Source organism: Adiantum capillus-veneris, chromosome 7, assembly GCF_014529385.1.
Source record: "Adiantum capillus-veneris isolate H3 chromosome 7, ASM1452938v2, whole genome shotgun sequence".
NCBI lineage: Eukaryota > Viridiplantae > Streptophyta > Polypodiopsida > Polypodiales > Pteridaceae > Adiantum > Adiantum capillus-veneris.
The window spans coordinates 70,244,533-70,261,757 of NC_140937.1; the positions used below are offsets into that span (position 1 = coordinate 70,244,533).

At 41.8% G+C, this 17,225-nt stretch overlaps 1 protein-coding gene and 1 pseudogene across 1 annotated transcript; one reads left to right on the plus strand and one right to left on the minus strand.

The window, feature by feature from the left end:
• Positions 1-11,952: 11,952 nt before the first annotated feature.
• LOC147454020 (uncharacterized) lies at positions 11,953-12,652 on the minus strand (annotated as a pseudogene).
• Positions 12,653-13,626: 974 nt separating this feature from the next.
• On the plus strand, positions 13,627-14,777 carry LOC147454021 (uncharacterized). Its single transcript, XM_086517245.1, has one exon. The coding sequence runs from the start codon at positions 14,243-14,245 to the stop codon at positions 14,579-14,581; it is 339 nt and encodes a 112-aa protein (XP_086373371.1). The 5' UTR covers positions 13,627-14,242; the 3' UTR covers positions 14,582-14,777.
• Positions 14,778-17,225: the final 2,448 nt, after the last annotated feature.

Sequence of the window (17,225 nt, forward strand, 5' to 3'; positions counted from 1 at the left end):
AGGTAGGGGACCTATTGCATCCACACCCCACTTTTCAAAAGGGCCATAAGATATTATTGGGACTCGAGGACCATATGTTAGTCGTCTATCCCCAGCAATTTGGCATGGCTTACATGCCTTACACCAATATTGGACATCACGATGTAAGCTCGGCCAAATAAACCCTGCTTGTAAAATCTTCCTACTTGTAATATCTTGAGAAAAGTGACCACCACAGACATCATCATGACATGAAAGAAGAATTTTCTCTATCTCTTGCACACCTCGTACTCTCCTCAAGACCAAATCTTTCCCTTTGTGATATAAATCATCCCCGATCAACTGGTAAGGTGTGGCCTTCTTAACTAGTCTATGTCTTTGCACCTTGTCTAAGTGTTTGGGACACTAACCTGCTTGTAGAAAGAAGATAATGTCTTTTAGCTCCTCTTGACCTTGATATTTGGGTTCATATAGTTTCACACCTCCTACCGCCATTTGAAGCTTTTCATTTGCGAGTAAGTCTGCTTCCTTGTTATGAGTTCTCACAATGTGTTGTACCTGTGTTGCTTTAAAACCCTTCATCAAAGCTCTTACACTACTAAGCCACTCAAACAATGTACGATTCTTGCACCTCCAAGTCCCTTGGATTTGCCTGACCACTAGCAAAGAATCACCTTTTATAATAAGTCTTTGTATGCCTAATTCTTTGCATTCTTCTAACCCAAGGGTTAGAGCAGCATAATCAGCCTCATTGTTAGAGTGAACACTGGGTAGAGTGATACCTTTTCTAACCATTACCTCCTTTTGTGGGTTCAAAATGATGATTCCCCCTGCTGCTTTGTCTTGCTGGCGTTGATAAGCTCCGTCAAAGCATAAAGTATGGGCATTATCAATCTCCTTCACTTTGAACTGTTTTGAGCCTTCCTCTCTTTGTAGTCGTGATCCTTCCCTTTCTCTCACTTTGTAGGTGAGAATGTCTGCAAGTCCTGCTCTTGTGCTATCTTCTACAAGGAAAGTGTATTCAAATTCTTGGAGTTCAAGCACCCACTTTGCTATTCTAGATGAGAGGCTCATGTGTTGTACTACATATGGTAGATTGTGCTCTAAGGTGAGAAAAACAAATGGCACAGGGAGAAGATATGATCGAAACTTCCTTACCGCAAACAAGATTGCAAAGACCACTTTCTCCATTTCAGTGTATCCCTTCTTGACTGGAGTCATCACCTTGCTTGCAAAATAGATCGGCCTCATGTATGATATTTTAGGATCTTTTTGCATCAAAACAACACCAATTGCTTCGAAACCTACACTTGGAGTGACATAGTAGGTCTCCTTTGGATCTGGTGGCATTAGGATTGGGAGAGAGCTAAGAATGCCCCTCACTTCCTCAAAACATTTTGCATGTTCCCTCCCCCATTCAAATGTAGATTGGCTTGCCAACCTATGCAAAGGGGCGATGGCTTCTGCTAGGAGATGGATGAAGCAAGACATGTACCTCACTTTGTGGTTGAAGGTCATTAGCTCCTTAGTTGTTGTTGGTGGAGATAATGACAAAAGGGCCTCTACTTTAGAGGGATCCACTTGAATTCCTTGTGAAGAAACCACATGGCCTAGCAAAACCACCTGAGATTCACCGATATGACACTTCTCTGGGTTGAGTTGTCCCCCAAATTGATGGAGCCTCTTAAGCCCCTCTTCAACCTTTTGGCAGTGAAGTGATCTACAACTATAAATACAGAAATCATCCATAAAGACTCTTATAGATTTTCCAAAGAATGGCTGAAATACAAATATTGTGAATCTCATGAAGGTGCTAGGAGCATTGGTGAGCCCAAAAGGAATTACTCTGAATGCAAAAAATTCCCAAGGTGTGATGAAGGTGGTTTTTGGTTGGTCCTCTTCTGCTATTCTAATTTGAAAATATCCTAAATACCCATCACACACAGTGTAGCATTCGTGACCTGCTACTTCATTCAAAATTTCATCTTGGAAAGGGAGAGGGAAATGGTCCCTCTTTGTCGCAGCGTTGAGGGGTTTGTAATCCACGCAGACCCTCCACTTACCATTCTTCTTGGGAGTGACTACAATAGGTGATACCCATTCGGAGTTGGATACTGGATAGATGAAGCCAGCCTTCAAGAGTTGATTCACTTCTTGTAGGAGAGCCTTTTGTTGCACAGATCCTAGTCGCCTTAACTTTTGAGCCACGGGTTTGGTCCCTGGTTTCAATTCAATTCGATGCTCTATTACATCTACACCTCTTATTTGTGAGTAGTCAGTGATAAACAAATTGGGATACCTCCTTAACATATTGATGTAGGACCTCTTCTCCTCACAAGTAAGATCTTTTGCAAGCATCTTCTCAAATCCTTCTTCAAGGCGGTGGCATCTTTCATCCCCTCGTGTGTGATTGTCTGTTGCTTTTCTTCTACAGAAACATCTTGGGTGTTGGAGTTGAATACAATTCCCATTACCTCCAAAGAAGACTCCTCTTCACTGGTTAATGCACTGGTTGATGCTTCCTCATCACTTGAGTAAGGACTCTCCTCCTCGCTCTCTTCATCTGCCGTGGTTTCATAGTTGATATCTAGTTGCTTTCCTTCTCGCCAATCATACACCACCGGTTGACCCTTCTTAAGAATCAAACGACCACTTCTCCATTTTTTATCTGCATTCACAGCAATGAGCCAAGGCCTCCCTAGGATGATGGGATAGCCCTCCCCCTTAGCTGGCATGACATACATATCCACTCGTGCATCTATGTTACATACAAAGACTTTTACATTTTCAATGATCCCCAAACACTTCACACTTGAGTTGTTGGCTAGCCTAGCTTGACAATTAGAGGACTTTGTAATTTCAAGCCCTAACCTGTTCATTGATTTTTTCGTGATCACACACATTTGAGCTCCACCATCAACATATACATTAGACACCTTTTTACCCCTTATGTAAGCATCCACAATGGGTTCCACATCTTTTTGTAGCTTTGAGGCCACAACCTTAATGGAAAGATTTTCTTTCTTCTTTGGAATTCTTGTACTTACCAACTTTGGGCATTGCCTTCTTACTTTGGCTCATAGGTGTAGAAGTTGAGGCCATGAAATGTTTGGCTTTTGGGTTTGTAAATCCTCCAAGATGTTGTAGGGCTCTAGCTCCTTCCCCAATGGGAAGTCGTTGATACCAATTTCCCTTCGCCTTGATCTTTTCTTCCTGCTACTTTCAGCTTCTTCCATCTTTGACTTCTTCTTTTTGTCCCTTCTGGTTGAATTTGTTCCTTCACTTCTCATGTCTTCATCCTTATCATGTGCTCTTGTGCGTTTTTCTGCAGGCATAACATCAAAGTTTAGAGTATGCTCATCTATTACCTCTTCTAGCTTGATGATGTTGACTCCTCTTTCTTCCTCCTCATGTGGGACGGGAGGTATATTTGCTGGTGGTGGTGGTCGACGAAGGATTTGTGGGCCTTGAGCTAGTTCTTGCTGCACAGTGAGAGGAGGCGGTCTGGGGGGATATATGTCTCCCGGAAGTCACCTTGGATGTGGACAATTGTACATGCCATGACCCATTTCATTGCAATTCCAACATTGCAACTCTTGAGCTTGTCTTCATTGATTGCGATTCCCTTCTCTTGGTTGTCGTTGTTGAGGTAGGCCCTGTACTAGATTCAGAGTGAGGTTCTCAAGCTGTTGAGTTAGCCTTTGTAAAACCTCTTGCTGAGAGTTATCTCCTATTTGTGAAGATTGTGCAAGAGGGGCCCTAATTGGTGCTTCCATGGTTTGTGAAGACTCCCTCTCACTCACTTCATTCAAACCCCTTGCTCTATGTGCTTGGAAGTGTAGTTTTCTAAACTTGATGATGGCTACCTCACGTGCTTCTTCGAAGGTGGATGGGAATTTTAGCTCTACTTTAGCCTTTAAAAGTGGATACAAGCCAACCATGAATCTCTCTTTTTTTAGAAAGTTAGGTGCACCACCATGATTTTCTAATGTAGCCTCCCACCTACCCCATAGATTGACAAAGGTTGCTTCATAAGAGGGATAGTCTTCAAGTGATACCTGCTTATGTCCAATAAGACATTTCCATAGTCCTTCAGAAGTATCACCTTGCCCGAACTTGGAGAGGAAGCTTGCTCGCAGTCTCTCCCAATTGGACTTGATTTGGGGTTGCAAGATCTCATACCATGCTTTAGCTTCTCCTTTTAGAACCAACGGGAAGGCTCGTAGCTTTACTTCCTCTTCATCTCTCCCGGATATGAGATGTGCCATCTCCAAGTTGTCAAGAAACTCTTGTGCATCTTCCCCACTTCTTGCATAGAATGTGGGAAAAGAACTTGACATTTTGTTTAGACTTTTTGAAATTTCTTTTTTTTAAAAGAAACTTTTCTCTTACGGGCCGCACAAGATTGTTGACACTATAAATCTGATTACATTAAAATGAAGATGTACACATCCATTGTTAATTCGTACTTTATCATTGGTAGAATAAATGGATTAATTGAAGCATTGATTTCATTGAGGCGAGTGGATCCAAATATCCTCCTTATGATAGATTGAAACCTAAACTTAGTTGCAATGATTATATAAATGGATTGCCGAGCAATAGGCCTAAAAGGTCCATTGTTTTGATCGTGATTCATGTGCTACTCCTCGTTGTTGGTTTGAAGACCTCGTTCCTTCATATGGCCCTTGAGCACCCCTTCACCACTCCTTGTTCCTGCCTTTAAAACAAAATGAAAACGTGAACATCAAAAGAAGTTTCATAATTGATGATTGGAAGTATAATTGGATTGGGTGATGCCAGTATTTCTCTAAGTCTTTCTGCACCAAACATAAAAACAATGCGTTGCTGGAAAAAGACTTTTCTATCTATGTGAACATTTACTCTAATGTGTTGTGCAAAATGAACTGGATAGACGGGAACTCCATTGTTCATCACTAAAAAATTTGAAGGTAACTTGGAAATATGTTCCTTAGTGGGGGCACCACTTCATGAGGGCGAGCTTTTTAAAATGGGGCCTCTAAACCCAAACCAATGGGTCTACCCTCACAAAATGTTCGTAAAGAGGTACGCACACTACTTGGGGCACCACCTTCTTTTGGGAGTGGAGAAGGAAACCAATCAAAATAGCACTTGCACTCACCCACTCAAGAAACACACTTTGAAAACCCCCTTACTCTATATACACTTTGGACACTTCAACACCATCAACGATTATGCAACCCAATGCCATGCATCACAATGAAATATGCAATTTGTGGAATAGCATTCACCTTCTCCCCATAAGAATACCCATAATACATCCAAACTCTTCCTCTCTCAAGCACTCATCAAAAAATCATGCGCACAAGACTTGCCTCTCAAACACACAAGAGAATCACTTACATCAAACTAACACACTTTGCATAGAGAGCTCATCTCCATCTATGCAATGTCGTGACACAAATAAAATCACCATGAGAGGTAGCCACATGCATATGTAATGAAGCAAAAGAGATTTGGAGTGAGAAATTTCTTTAGACCAATTGAATAAGTGTGGAGAAACAAACCAATGGTAAATTGAGAATAGAACACTTACTTGATTTCTCGCACACCTTTTAAGGGGAGGACAGACGCTGGCTAACCATCACGAATTGCGACACTTGAAAGTTTTGAAGATGATATCATGATCATTAACATAACCATGAGAGAGATCATGATGTATTTACAAGTTATTGAGGTGCTACAAATGATTTATTGGGTTGATGGAGTAAGAGATTGTAGAATAGAAAGAGTGGAGGATAGAGTTGCACTTCCTCCAAAGAGGAGGGTTAGGAGTGAGGATATGAAAGAGGGAGAGTTGGGGTTTTCTCTACTATTGATCAAGAAACAACATGAAGTTGAAAATATAGGTGTGTGTCCTTGAGTCTCTCCAAGGGGGGCTATTTATAGTTGTGTAGGAGTGGGATTATGCTACACTTAATTAAGGTGAGTGATTAGCCCTAATTAAGTGTCCTTTGACCACTCATTGAATATTGGATATAAAAGGGACTATTTATTCACCAAAAATATCATTTTAGACCGTGAAGTCTCCATAGGGGTGCATAATGTAGGTGGGCCCCACCATGAGGCCCTACGGGTGGCTCCTGCGAGGTATCTCAACTTGTCTGTCTTGGCATTTAGAAAGCATCTTTAGGTTAGTCCCATCACATGCAAGTGACCTTGAATACTCATTGCTCTCCTAGAAGATGAGTAGGGGAAAAATAAGATCTCACCCTCTTGATTTACTTGATTTACAGTTCCCTTTTGCTGCGAATCTGACAGATTTACACTATTTTGACCATAACTTTTTACCTGTAGCTCGGAATGACATGCTTCAAAAGGCAAAAATGACCTTCTCAACATGTTTGATATGAATTTGGACTATTCTTCACGCACATGCACCAAGGAATTCGGTTTGGAAGGTCCACACTAGGCTAGGGAACCTTTTGCTTCCAAGTCTTCTTGTATGGGCCCTTTGCTTGTATGCATCCAAGGGGAATCATGCTTTTTCAAAAGGCTACGATGCTTAAACAAATAGAGGAGGGCCCAATATTATTTTCTTGTGAAAAGAATATACAATTGGAGTCTTTTTGAAAGGAGAGAAACTATATGTATATTCTTAAGAGATATTGGGCCACCTATGTAGGGGGCATAGAAGACTTGTAGAGAGGGACCATAATCTTTGGTAAAGACAAGTGGGGAGTTGATTTCCATGGGAATTTATTTATATGGGGTGGAAGATGGATATATTATTTTTCTACTACTAATTCACAAGAGGTAAGAAAGTTTGGGGGTATATAGTTGGTTATTGTATGCTTATTCTATTTACAAAGCAAAAAAGAAAAGGGTGGTAATATAAATATATGACTAAGGTGACATTTTTGGGAAGAGTATAATGTATGTGTCGCCACAAAGGTTAAACGAAGAGGGGGAATTTACTCTAGATAACTTAATAGCGTAGAAAAATATATACACATATGAGGAAGAGGACGTTGAGTAGGCTGACAAATGTTGCAAAAAGATGGTTACCATTTTATGCCACTCAATAGGAACAACAATTTTGGCATAGTCACGGATATACTGTCGATAAAATCCATCCATGCCTAAAAATATTTGAAGCTCCTCAATTGTGTTTGGGATGTGGCCATCGAAGAATGGCAGCGACCTTGTCAGTGTCCATCTTGATTTTAGAATAAGAGATCACATGACCAAGGTAATGTATCTTGGTTTTAAATAAATTGCACTTGCTTTGCTTAGCAGACAGAGCGTGAGCTCGTAGCTGTTCGAACACTAATTGTAAGTATTCTATGTGCTCATCTTCAGTCTTACCAAAGAATGTCATCAAGGAAAACCACAACAAGTTTTCCAAGATAGGGACGTAAGACACTATCCTTGAGTGTCATAAATGTAGCTGGAGCATTGGGTAAACCAAAAGGCATAACCAAGAATTCAAAATGCCTGAACCGTGTTCTAAAGGCACTTTTAGAGATATTTGTAAAAGGATATGCACCTGGTGGTATCCTGAACGAAGATCTATCTTTGTATAGTATCTTGTCCCATGGAGTTGATCAACCAACTCATCTACTCCAGGTAGAGGATACTTATTCTTGATGGTTATGGCGTTTAATCGGTGATAATCTACGCACATGCGCATAGTACCATCTTTCTTTTTCACCAATAGAATTGGTGATGCCCAAGGCGAAGTGCTAGGTCTAATGAAGCCACGGGCGACGTAGTTAGCCAACTGATTCTCAACCTCCTTGGCTTCTTTAGCACTCATACGATAAGGTGGTTTACTTATCGGTTTAGTGCCTAGCAGAACATCTATGCCATGCTGCACATCACGTGTAGGGGGTAAACCTGGCAGTAAATTAGTTGAGAATACATCACTATCCTCCGTGAGTAAGTGAGTCACCTTTTGCTATACAAAAGGAGAAAGTAAACTAGAGTTATGCTTGATGGAGAATCTTGTAATTCTTGTAATGTTTGTTTTACAACAGTTGCACGTTGCTCAATAGAATTGAAATTGAGAGCACTTTGCTTATCATTCAAATTCATTGCAATTTTCATACCATTAGTAGAATTCACAGCACTTTGCTCTTAAGGATTTGCAAGACTTGGAGACAACGCAGTAACACAAAAAGACTTCATCTATTAAATCTACTTTCTATAAAATAGAAAGCTCGGTTGTACATATAAGAGGCGCACATGGTGTATTTTTCTCACCAAGCAAAAACACATGTTTACTATTGTCCATAAAGGATAGGGAGTTGTGTTCATAACTAGTGTGCTATGTGTTTCCTAAACCACGCAGCTACATCAGCACGGTCCATGTTCATAACTTGAAAATCAAGGGTCATCATATGATTTAGAACAATAAGCTCAACCCCTTGAACTACCATGTCCCATACTTCCTTATCATTCCAAGGCATCTGCTCTACCACATACTTATGGGAGCAGGGAGTCTATGTAAGCTTCAATTTCTTGACTAGCCTATAGTTCAGTAAGTTATGAGTTGCACCGTGATCCACTAAAATACGAACACGTTGTCTGTTAATAGTGACATGCATGCGAATCAAATCATGGGTACCAAAGGTGGTTTTCCACATTGAAGCAGGCACACAACACTTGTGCTTTTCTTCCACATGAAGAACCTCTACAGCACAATATTTAGGAGATGAATCTAATGTGAGGCATTGCACCGTGTGCATGACTTTTCTTTGCCTTGCAAAAGAGGACAATCCTTCTTGTTACGCTGATCCAAAAGACATGTGAAACACAAATTGTGTTTGTTTGCACGCTCAAAATCAGCAATGCTGAGAGATCCACGTGGAGAATCTCGTGATTGCTTAGGCTTCTTAGCCTCTTCTGGGTGTGGAGAGGTAGATTGTCTCTAATTCCTCTTAGAACGTGTGGGAGATCTACCTCGCCATTGGCTCTTAGCCACATTGCTCTTAGCAAAATTATTCTTAGAGTAAGGAACATTCCCCTTCCTCTCTTGGTCATCATCATATCTTTGGGCATGATTGATGGCTTCTTCCAAAGTTTTTGGATGTTGAATCTTAACATAAAGACGATAGTCTTTGTCAAGACCCCTATTAAAACCTCGTATCTTTTGGAATTCATATAGACCTTCTAGTTTTAATATGATTCTCGATACTTCAAAAGGTACTGTATGAAAGAGAGGCCAGACATGCAACATGCATCCCATGCTAACCACTTCTTATCTTCTTCATTGAAGTCCAAAAATTCTTTGGAGGAAGAAGCTTGAAATGCAGCCCAAGACGGAGGAAGAGCATCTATTGGAAATGTCATCTACCACTTATAGGCCTTGTCTTTAAGAGATAGACTTGTTTCCACAGCCCTCTTTATATCTGGGGTGTGTCTCAATCTATGAATATCACTCCATTTGTGTAAGAACGTATTGACCGCATCCTTGTTGCGATGACGCTCTTCCCCGTGAAACTCAAGAATGGTGATATTCTTAAGCAATGCATTGCTACCTTTTGCATCTTCTGAAGCACTTATATCTTGGACTCCTTGAGTCGTGCGAGCTTGGTTTCCTTGAACCGTGCCACTTGTGGCTCCTTGAGCCGTCCGTGAATTCATAAAATTTCACGAAATTTCACGACTAGCTCAGTAAGATATGTAACATTTGCATTGAGTGCATAAAGGTTGCGTCAAGTACGCTTTGGTGATTTTCCAAAGTCTTGAAAGTAGCCATATCTACAAGACCATGATCTCCTAGATCATCATCATCATGCATATTAGTGTTGGCAACACCCGTGGTGCCCTGATTTTGATCTACGTGCTCAAAATCAAAAGTGTGCATAGGTGGGATATCCTCAATTGGCCATGGTAAACATACACTAATGTAAAGAGAGAAAAAAAACATCAACTTGTACCTTGTAAATCTTGAAGTCTTTTGGTTTTTTGTGCTCGGCGATTGGCGCTGCATACAAAGCTCGCCTTGCAAAAATTGTAGTGCTTCACATGTCATTCATCATAAGAACACCTTTGTTGATTCTTCACAAAAACTCGTCATTTTTGTGAAGGCTTTTGTTCACTTTGAAGCTACCTTCTTGAGGAAAAAAGAATTTTTGGAGGAAAACTTGCCTTCCTCCAAGAAGTGAAAAGGAAGAGTGACACTACTTCCTTGAAGTTTGAAGCTTTCCTTTTCCTTCTAGCTTTCTTGTCAACACAAGTATGCTATCTTTCCTTGTTATATACAACAAGGCTCAATAGCTTGATGGTCTAAATATTTCTAAACAAATGAACTGAAGGATGTTGTGTCTAGCAGAGGCTCTGCTAGGCAGATTAAATTTTGACATCATAAATTTTTCCCTATCCAAACACCACCTAGTACATGCCATGTTAATTTTGAAAGTTTCCTATAGCTTAGCATTAGTCTTCAGCATGTTGTTGACAAACAAGTTTCTCTAACACTTGATCCTTGTCTAGAAGCACTTGTGAGATCTCCTTCTAATCAAACTATTTATATTGATTTGAAATAATTAGAAGGTTTCCATTAGCTTTTGACAGTATTCCAAGATGTCCATAGTCTACATACAACATCTAAGAACCATAAGCTTTCATTGGAAGAGGAGAAATTAAGCTTTCTCTACAATCCAAATTGGACCAAGCGCATTATATTTGAATTTATGGCAATCCCTTTTGATGAGTAGGGACCAGTAATCAAAAGAGCTTGATGCTCTCATAATCCATCTTGCAGCCATCCTTGTAGCAAGATGGTTCAGGTTCAGGATACCAAGACCCCCTTTGACTTTGGACAGTAGACATGTATCCTAGGACTAGACTTTGGAAACTTTTTGGTGATTTTCATCTCCTCCCCACAAAAACTTTATGGCTAAAGCATGAACTTTTTGCAATTTGAATTTAGTTGGGGTCTAGCAAGAAAAAACAGTAGATCATTCCAAGGAGAATATAGCGATTAAGGACAAAATCTCTAGAAGTTATGGAAGGGATGTGACTCTGCCACCTGAACAGCTTCCATCTAAATTTTTTCAAACTCCACTCCCATCTTTTATTGAGAGATTATTTGAAGCCCATAGAGATCCGAAGCAGCCTGAACACTTGTCCATCCATTATTGGGGTATATCTTGCATCAATATTAGTTGGGGCACACTTCCAATTGAGCTTTTGTATCCAATTTTGGAGTGGTTAATAATTGAACCACTAGTCATGTAGAAAGTTTACAGGCAGTCCCACAATGTTGCTACAATTTGAACATGATTTCACATTATTGCATTTGTGTCATCTGCAAACTGTTGCAAGAAAAGATCTTTAGTGGCACTGGGTATGGAAATAACTTTTAAGACTTTCTTGCTCATTGCATCCTGTATTAGCTAGCCAAAAGCATCATAACACATAGCATATAACAAAGGGAATAATGGACATCCTTGCCTAATGGATTTAGTGAGAGGGAAGGTTTCTGTGAGTTCTCCATTGATGGAAATCTTGGCCTTTGCATTACCAAACAAAAGGTGAACAAATTGATAAACCTCTTTTCAAAACCCATATTAGATAAAGACTCGAAGATAAAGTCCCACTACATCCTAGCATAAGTCAAAATCAATTTTAAAGAATTAAAAATCTCTTCCCCATGCACTAACCAATGTCTTCCAACAAACAGGACAAGTCTAAAGGGAGATTCGAGAAGTCTACCCAGATATGGACTCTGGTAGGTTTAGGCCCCCTAGGATTGAATCCAGTGTACCAATTAAAAACAGATATAGAGGTGTTTCTTATAATCCACAGACCCTGGCTAACAATCTGCAAATGTGCATTGGTCGTCTCAAAGAAGAGCAAATAGTAATTGTTAAGTAAATATTGTACCTGTACCACTTTGAATGTTTTGGTTCTCCCATTGTTGGGAAATTCAAGATTTGAGAATCTCCAACGATGGCCTTACTCCATGGCAGAGTCCATGTCCTAAAGCTGAGAGTGCCAGGCTTTCAACTCCTTTACAGGGATGGTCACCTCTTCACTTGTATCTCTATTGTCTTCTTCAAGGTTAGATTCTTCCTCTGAGGTGCATTCCATGTCTATTTGAACAGGGGTAGTAGGTCTACTGTTAGATTGAGGTTGAAGGGGAGCCTCAGGCACAAAATCTTCTCTATGGGAGGGTGAGAAAAGGTGCCCTAAATTTCTAAGGTGAAGACAATAGAGAGATTGAGCGGGAGGACGAGCAGAGAGTTGAGCCAGAGCTGGTTGCATCAGGGAGAAGACATTTCTGCCATTAGTTTCTTTGTTAGGGAGAGCACCGCTAGAGGGCAGCGCCGTCAAAGTAGCATAGGATGGAACACCACTCATGGTTGTCATTGGGAGGTTAGCAACAGGAAACCCTCCAAGATTTGTTGGTTCTGACTGCATTACACAAGGTTAGGCACAAAGTTGACAAATGTAGCTCCTCCAAAGCATGTCGGCCTGATTGGGGGCCTGTGCATTAGGGGTTGAACACCAATGTGCATGAGACCATCATGTAAAGCATCTTAGAGTTCCATGGCCCTCCTCCCCAAAGGTGAGGGGGAAAGGGGGGAAAAGGATGAGAGGCCAAGCAGCGTGTGCTAGATATTGCAAGGAAAAGAGAGATGATGACTTGACGAGGAGGGATTGACGCCTGTATAGCCATTCACTCCCTCGTTCTACACCCACACCAGCACCGCCACTTTTTCTCTCCAATTAAATGTTTGAGTTTAAAAGAAAAAATCGACTCTTTTTTGTTAAATTTGTGAAAGCTTTTGTTGTGCCCACGTTGCTGTCAATGCCACAATGGGCATGTGAATCAGCTCTTATCTTATAATAAGGTATCTTGAAGTTACAAACTTGTCAAAGAGTTATAATAGTCAAGAATAATGTCACGGAAGTGTGAGAGTTGGTGCCATATATAATTCACGATTCATGCTAATGAAGCTCGTCATCACGTAGCTAGCGTGAGACCTTCGCTTCAAAGGCAACATATTCACACAAAATCAGGGGAATCGAGATAGGCAGATTGTGCACACGTGTTACCTAATTTGTGGGGCCGTAAGTGGGATCAAAGAACTTCGTAACTTGCTGCATGCATGCGCACTTCACTTTATTATTACATGAAAAATCACATACAAATTGGTGTCGTTTTAGAAATCATGCAGAAATGATGTACCGCAGGTTTTAACCTTACGCTAAAGCAAATTTTATTTTTTTTTCTGTTAAGAGGCGCAAACCGTTTCTACGAGAAAGGAGCCATCGAATGCCCATTGCCCATGGAAGTGGGCTTTAACAAGCTAAAGCAGATTCCTCACGTCGATAGTATGAGGGGGAGGCTACTTTAGGCATAGGCGTAGACTCGATAAGAGAGAGAGCAGAGCAGTAGAATGTATGGGCTTGCCGCTCGAAAGGACTGAGGATGAGACAGAGGAGATACGGAGTAGAGAGAGAGAGAAGAGTAGAGAGAGTAGAGAGTAGAATGTATGGCTTTGCCGCTGGGTGTAGAGAGAGAGAGAGAGAGAGAGAAGAGAGAGAGAGAACCTAGTAATGTTGGGCTTGCGCTGGGTGTATGAGAGAGAACCTATAATGTATGCTCTCAGTGTATGGCTTTTTGGTGTGTTTTGTGGGGGGGGGGGGGCAGAACCAGTGGGGAGAGAGAGGGAGAGAGCGCTTATAGGTGAGAGAATATGCTGAACGTCGTTTTTCTGATGGACGCAATAATTATTATATCAGTTGGAAAATGGGCACCCAATATGAAGAATTCACGTAAAGCATGCTCTTCTCCTATCATGCGGCGCCATGCACTACCGCCTTGCGAGTCTCCCATGATACCATCGCTATATATCATGAGGAGGTGGGGCTTTGATTATTAAAAAAGAGGGGTTCTAACTTCCTCTCTCTCTCTCTCTCTCTCTCTCTCTCTCTCTCATCAACCCCCATTCATTCACCCTACGCAGCACCACCTCAACTGGCATTCAAACCCTAAAATCTGACCCTTACAAATCATACATAATTTTGTAATTTCATACCAAACGTTTGACCTTCCAAATTCCCATTGCGCAGAAATATTATTTCATGAGAAAATATGGATATGGATCTTGCGGGGAGAAACAGAATCCTGCCCTAAAGGGCCGCCAAGCTCCAGCTATTTAATAAAAAATAATAAAAGAGAATAAAGAAGATGGGATAAATTTCGGCTGGGAATTTTGAAACGGTGGCCAGCGAGTGTACTCCACTCGCGTGCTTCTCACGTATGGATGTGACGGCTGGGCAGATGAAGCGGCTACGGCCAAGGGCCTCCTACCACTCTTTCTTTATCATTTTTCAAGGCTTTGCACAGAGGAAGGCAGGTTGGCGTGCGAGCATGCGTTGCATGCAGCATGCGTGCAGTATTGCCATGCACACACACACACCACCTGGTCCTACCCTCTATGCATTGTGGCCGGGCCGCCGGGGCCGTGTCCGCCCATCTACTGAAAGAATAGCAGATCCTATCATCCCTCCCCAAAGCTACCGCGGGAACGGGCCCCGGGACCGACACCCACAGCCAGATCCAGCCGCTACCGAAGAAAATGCGACTAGTGCGTCGTAGGCTGTATGGAGAATAGCCCTTGAATGATGCAGGTACGTGGGGGTGGAGCATGGTGTCATGATTTGTGAGCTCGACGTCCAACGTCCATGGGGCCCTCCTCCTTTTCAGCACAGTTTACATGAAAACCTGTATACACTGCATGCTGTAGTAGAAATATACGTATATATAATAACCGTATGCTTACTATAATGCTGTTTTTTTCCTTGAAGTTCTTTTTTCTTCATTACTCCATTAGTTTATCTCCAAAAAAAAAACTTATTATAATCCGTGAAAAAATGGTCGTATTCTCTATACAGCGTACGTATCTGTCATACATACGCTTCCTGCTGCAGGTCGCTCTCTGTCCGGCTGAACATCGAGCTTGCCGAGGAAATGCGCGCAAGAGTCCAGGATTCGCGCCACCCCCAAACCGGCGGCGACGATTGCATCGTGCCCCGCATTGAGGGGTCACATCGAACGGTCCTGACACGAATCGTGTGTGTGTGTATGCATTTTCTTTTTATTTCTCGGGAATTTCTGATTCTCTGCTCAGCGGCTCAGCCAGTGTTCTTTGTCGCCGGGCGCCCGGACATGAGCCTGACGGGGTGACCGCCCTCGGGGACACGGACAATTCCTTTTATAGGTCTGAAAAGGGTTTTTATATAACCTGGCAAAAGAGGGTGGGTGTCCGCTAGTGAAAGCTCTCGACAGGAAAGCTCCAAGTCCAGCTTTCCTCTTCTCGAGTCTTTGACACGATGCCACATTGCCAAAATTTTGCCATGTGAAGTAGTGAAATGCGAGCTCACTTTCTACGTTTTCTGCCTATTCTTGACTGACGCGCATGCCTCTGGAGTCTGTACCGTGCCCACCAGCGTACTACTCTTCCTACACAAACTTCCTCCCTATATAGTATGAGTCCCTAAACTACACTCACAGAAAACGGTTTTTATTTATTGCAAAAGGTTCAGGCCTGATTTGAGTATGGTACATTGCTGTGGTACAGAGCTCCGAGAAAGCTAGAGTTCGATCCCCTCTTCACACCTAAAATGCATCCCACGATTCCCACAAAATGTGTGAAAATGTTCTTCTTTGTTTTCTTCCATCAAGGCGAGAGATATTTATATTAGAAGAAAAGAGACAAAACAACTATACATCATTGACATCCAGTGAGTATGTCCACAACATCATTCTGGTTATCCAGTTTACAAAAAATGTTCCAAAACGTACCCAACTTAGAATGCCAGCAAAAGCAGCCCTTCATACAGGAAGGGAGTCCACCAATCGTTGGATCTTTTCCATGAAATTCCTTGTTGAACTGAGGGCTTGATATGCTTCCTGAATAGCTTCACGGTTGGATGAAAAAATTTGCTCGATGGCAGGGAGCTTACCACGATTAGAATCTTCATCTCTCTCTTCGTCCGATAGTAGAAGTTGGTAGTCCTTGGCATAACACACAATCCGATTGTGCAAGTAATAGAGATTGGTCTGATTGATCTTCATCTTGAAAACTTGCAAATTAAAATTACCAAACAGTACTCTCAAGCTGGGAGCCTGGTAAGCCCTCTTGAAAAACATGCAATTCTGCAATTTCCACACAATCCACAAGAATTCAACTCTAGTCTTGTTCTAGAAGCTACTGAGAATGCCTACTAAATCCCCTAACAATAGCTGCTTCCAAGAGACACTGATGACTACAAACAAGGGGGAGAGAACCCAGCCAGTAGACTGAGGACAGGAGAGAAATAAGTGGCACAAAGTTTCTACCTGGCGGCCACATCTACCACACACACCATTAGAGAGTTCGAGTTTCATACTCCTTTCACTTGTCCAAATTGCCTTGTCAAGAATTAACCAGAGTAGAACATACTTTTTTGGTTGAATTGCATGATCCCATATTTTTTTAAACTTAAAGTTCCAATGTCGTCGATTTAAACTGACTCCCCATCGTTTGTTCATGGTGATATGAAGAGGAGGACTAATGTCATTGAGCGGGGCCTGGGGATGAATCAGTGTGAAACCTCCCTTCCATCCAAAAGCAAAAATATATATTGAACCCCGAAGAGACAGCTTCCCTTGGTCTATCTAAGGAAAAAGCTCCATTCTGGAATGGAGAAGGGTAAGTTCCCACGGTTGCAAACGAAATTCCAACTGAAGCTCCTCATCAGATTTCCATCGGTGAAAAGAGGAGGACCACAGGTCAGCCCACGCAGAGATGCCACAATAAGGGCATCTCAAAGCAGTCCTCTGATGACAAGGGAGGATGGGTGGAATAGGGGAGAGGGGCCATCAGATTGAATCATAATGCCTGACAGGGATAGATCTATTGGAGTTCCACAGTACTGTAAGGTTTACTCGGTATCTATTTCAAGCCCCCCATAGAGATTTGGAGAGGTCATAACCTTTGACTAAGACTTGCACTGGTCCAAAAAAAAATAGTGATCCAGCTTAGATTTTTCCAACCTTTATGGTCTGTTGGTTAAGAAGAATTTAATATTTCTAAAGCGCAAGATGGCCCACTCCTGCTCGATGTCCATCAAAGCTCTGATAATAAGCTTGACTGCCATCTTATCTGCCCAACTTTTTAGGTCGCACACTTCTAACCACCCCTTCTCCACGGGTAAACAACACACTTCCCATTTAACTTTAGCAAGACGATTTTGAAGGG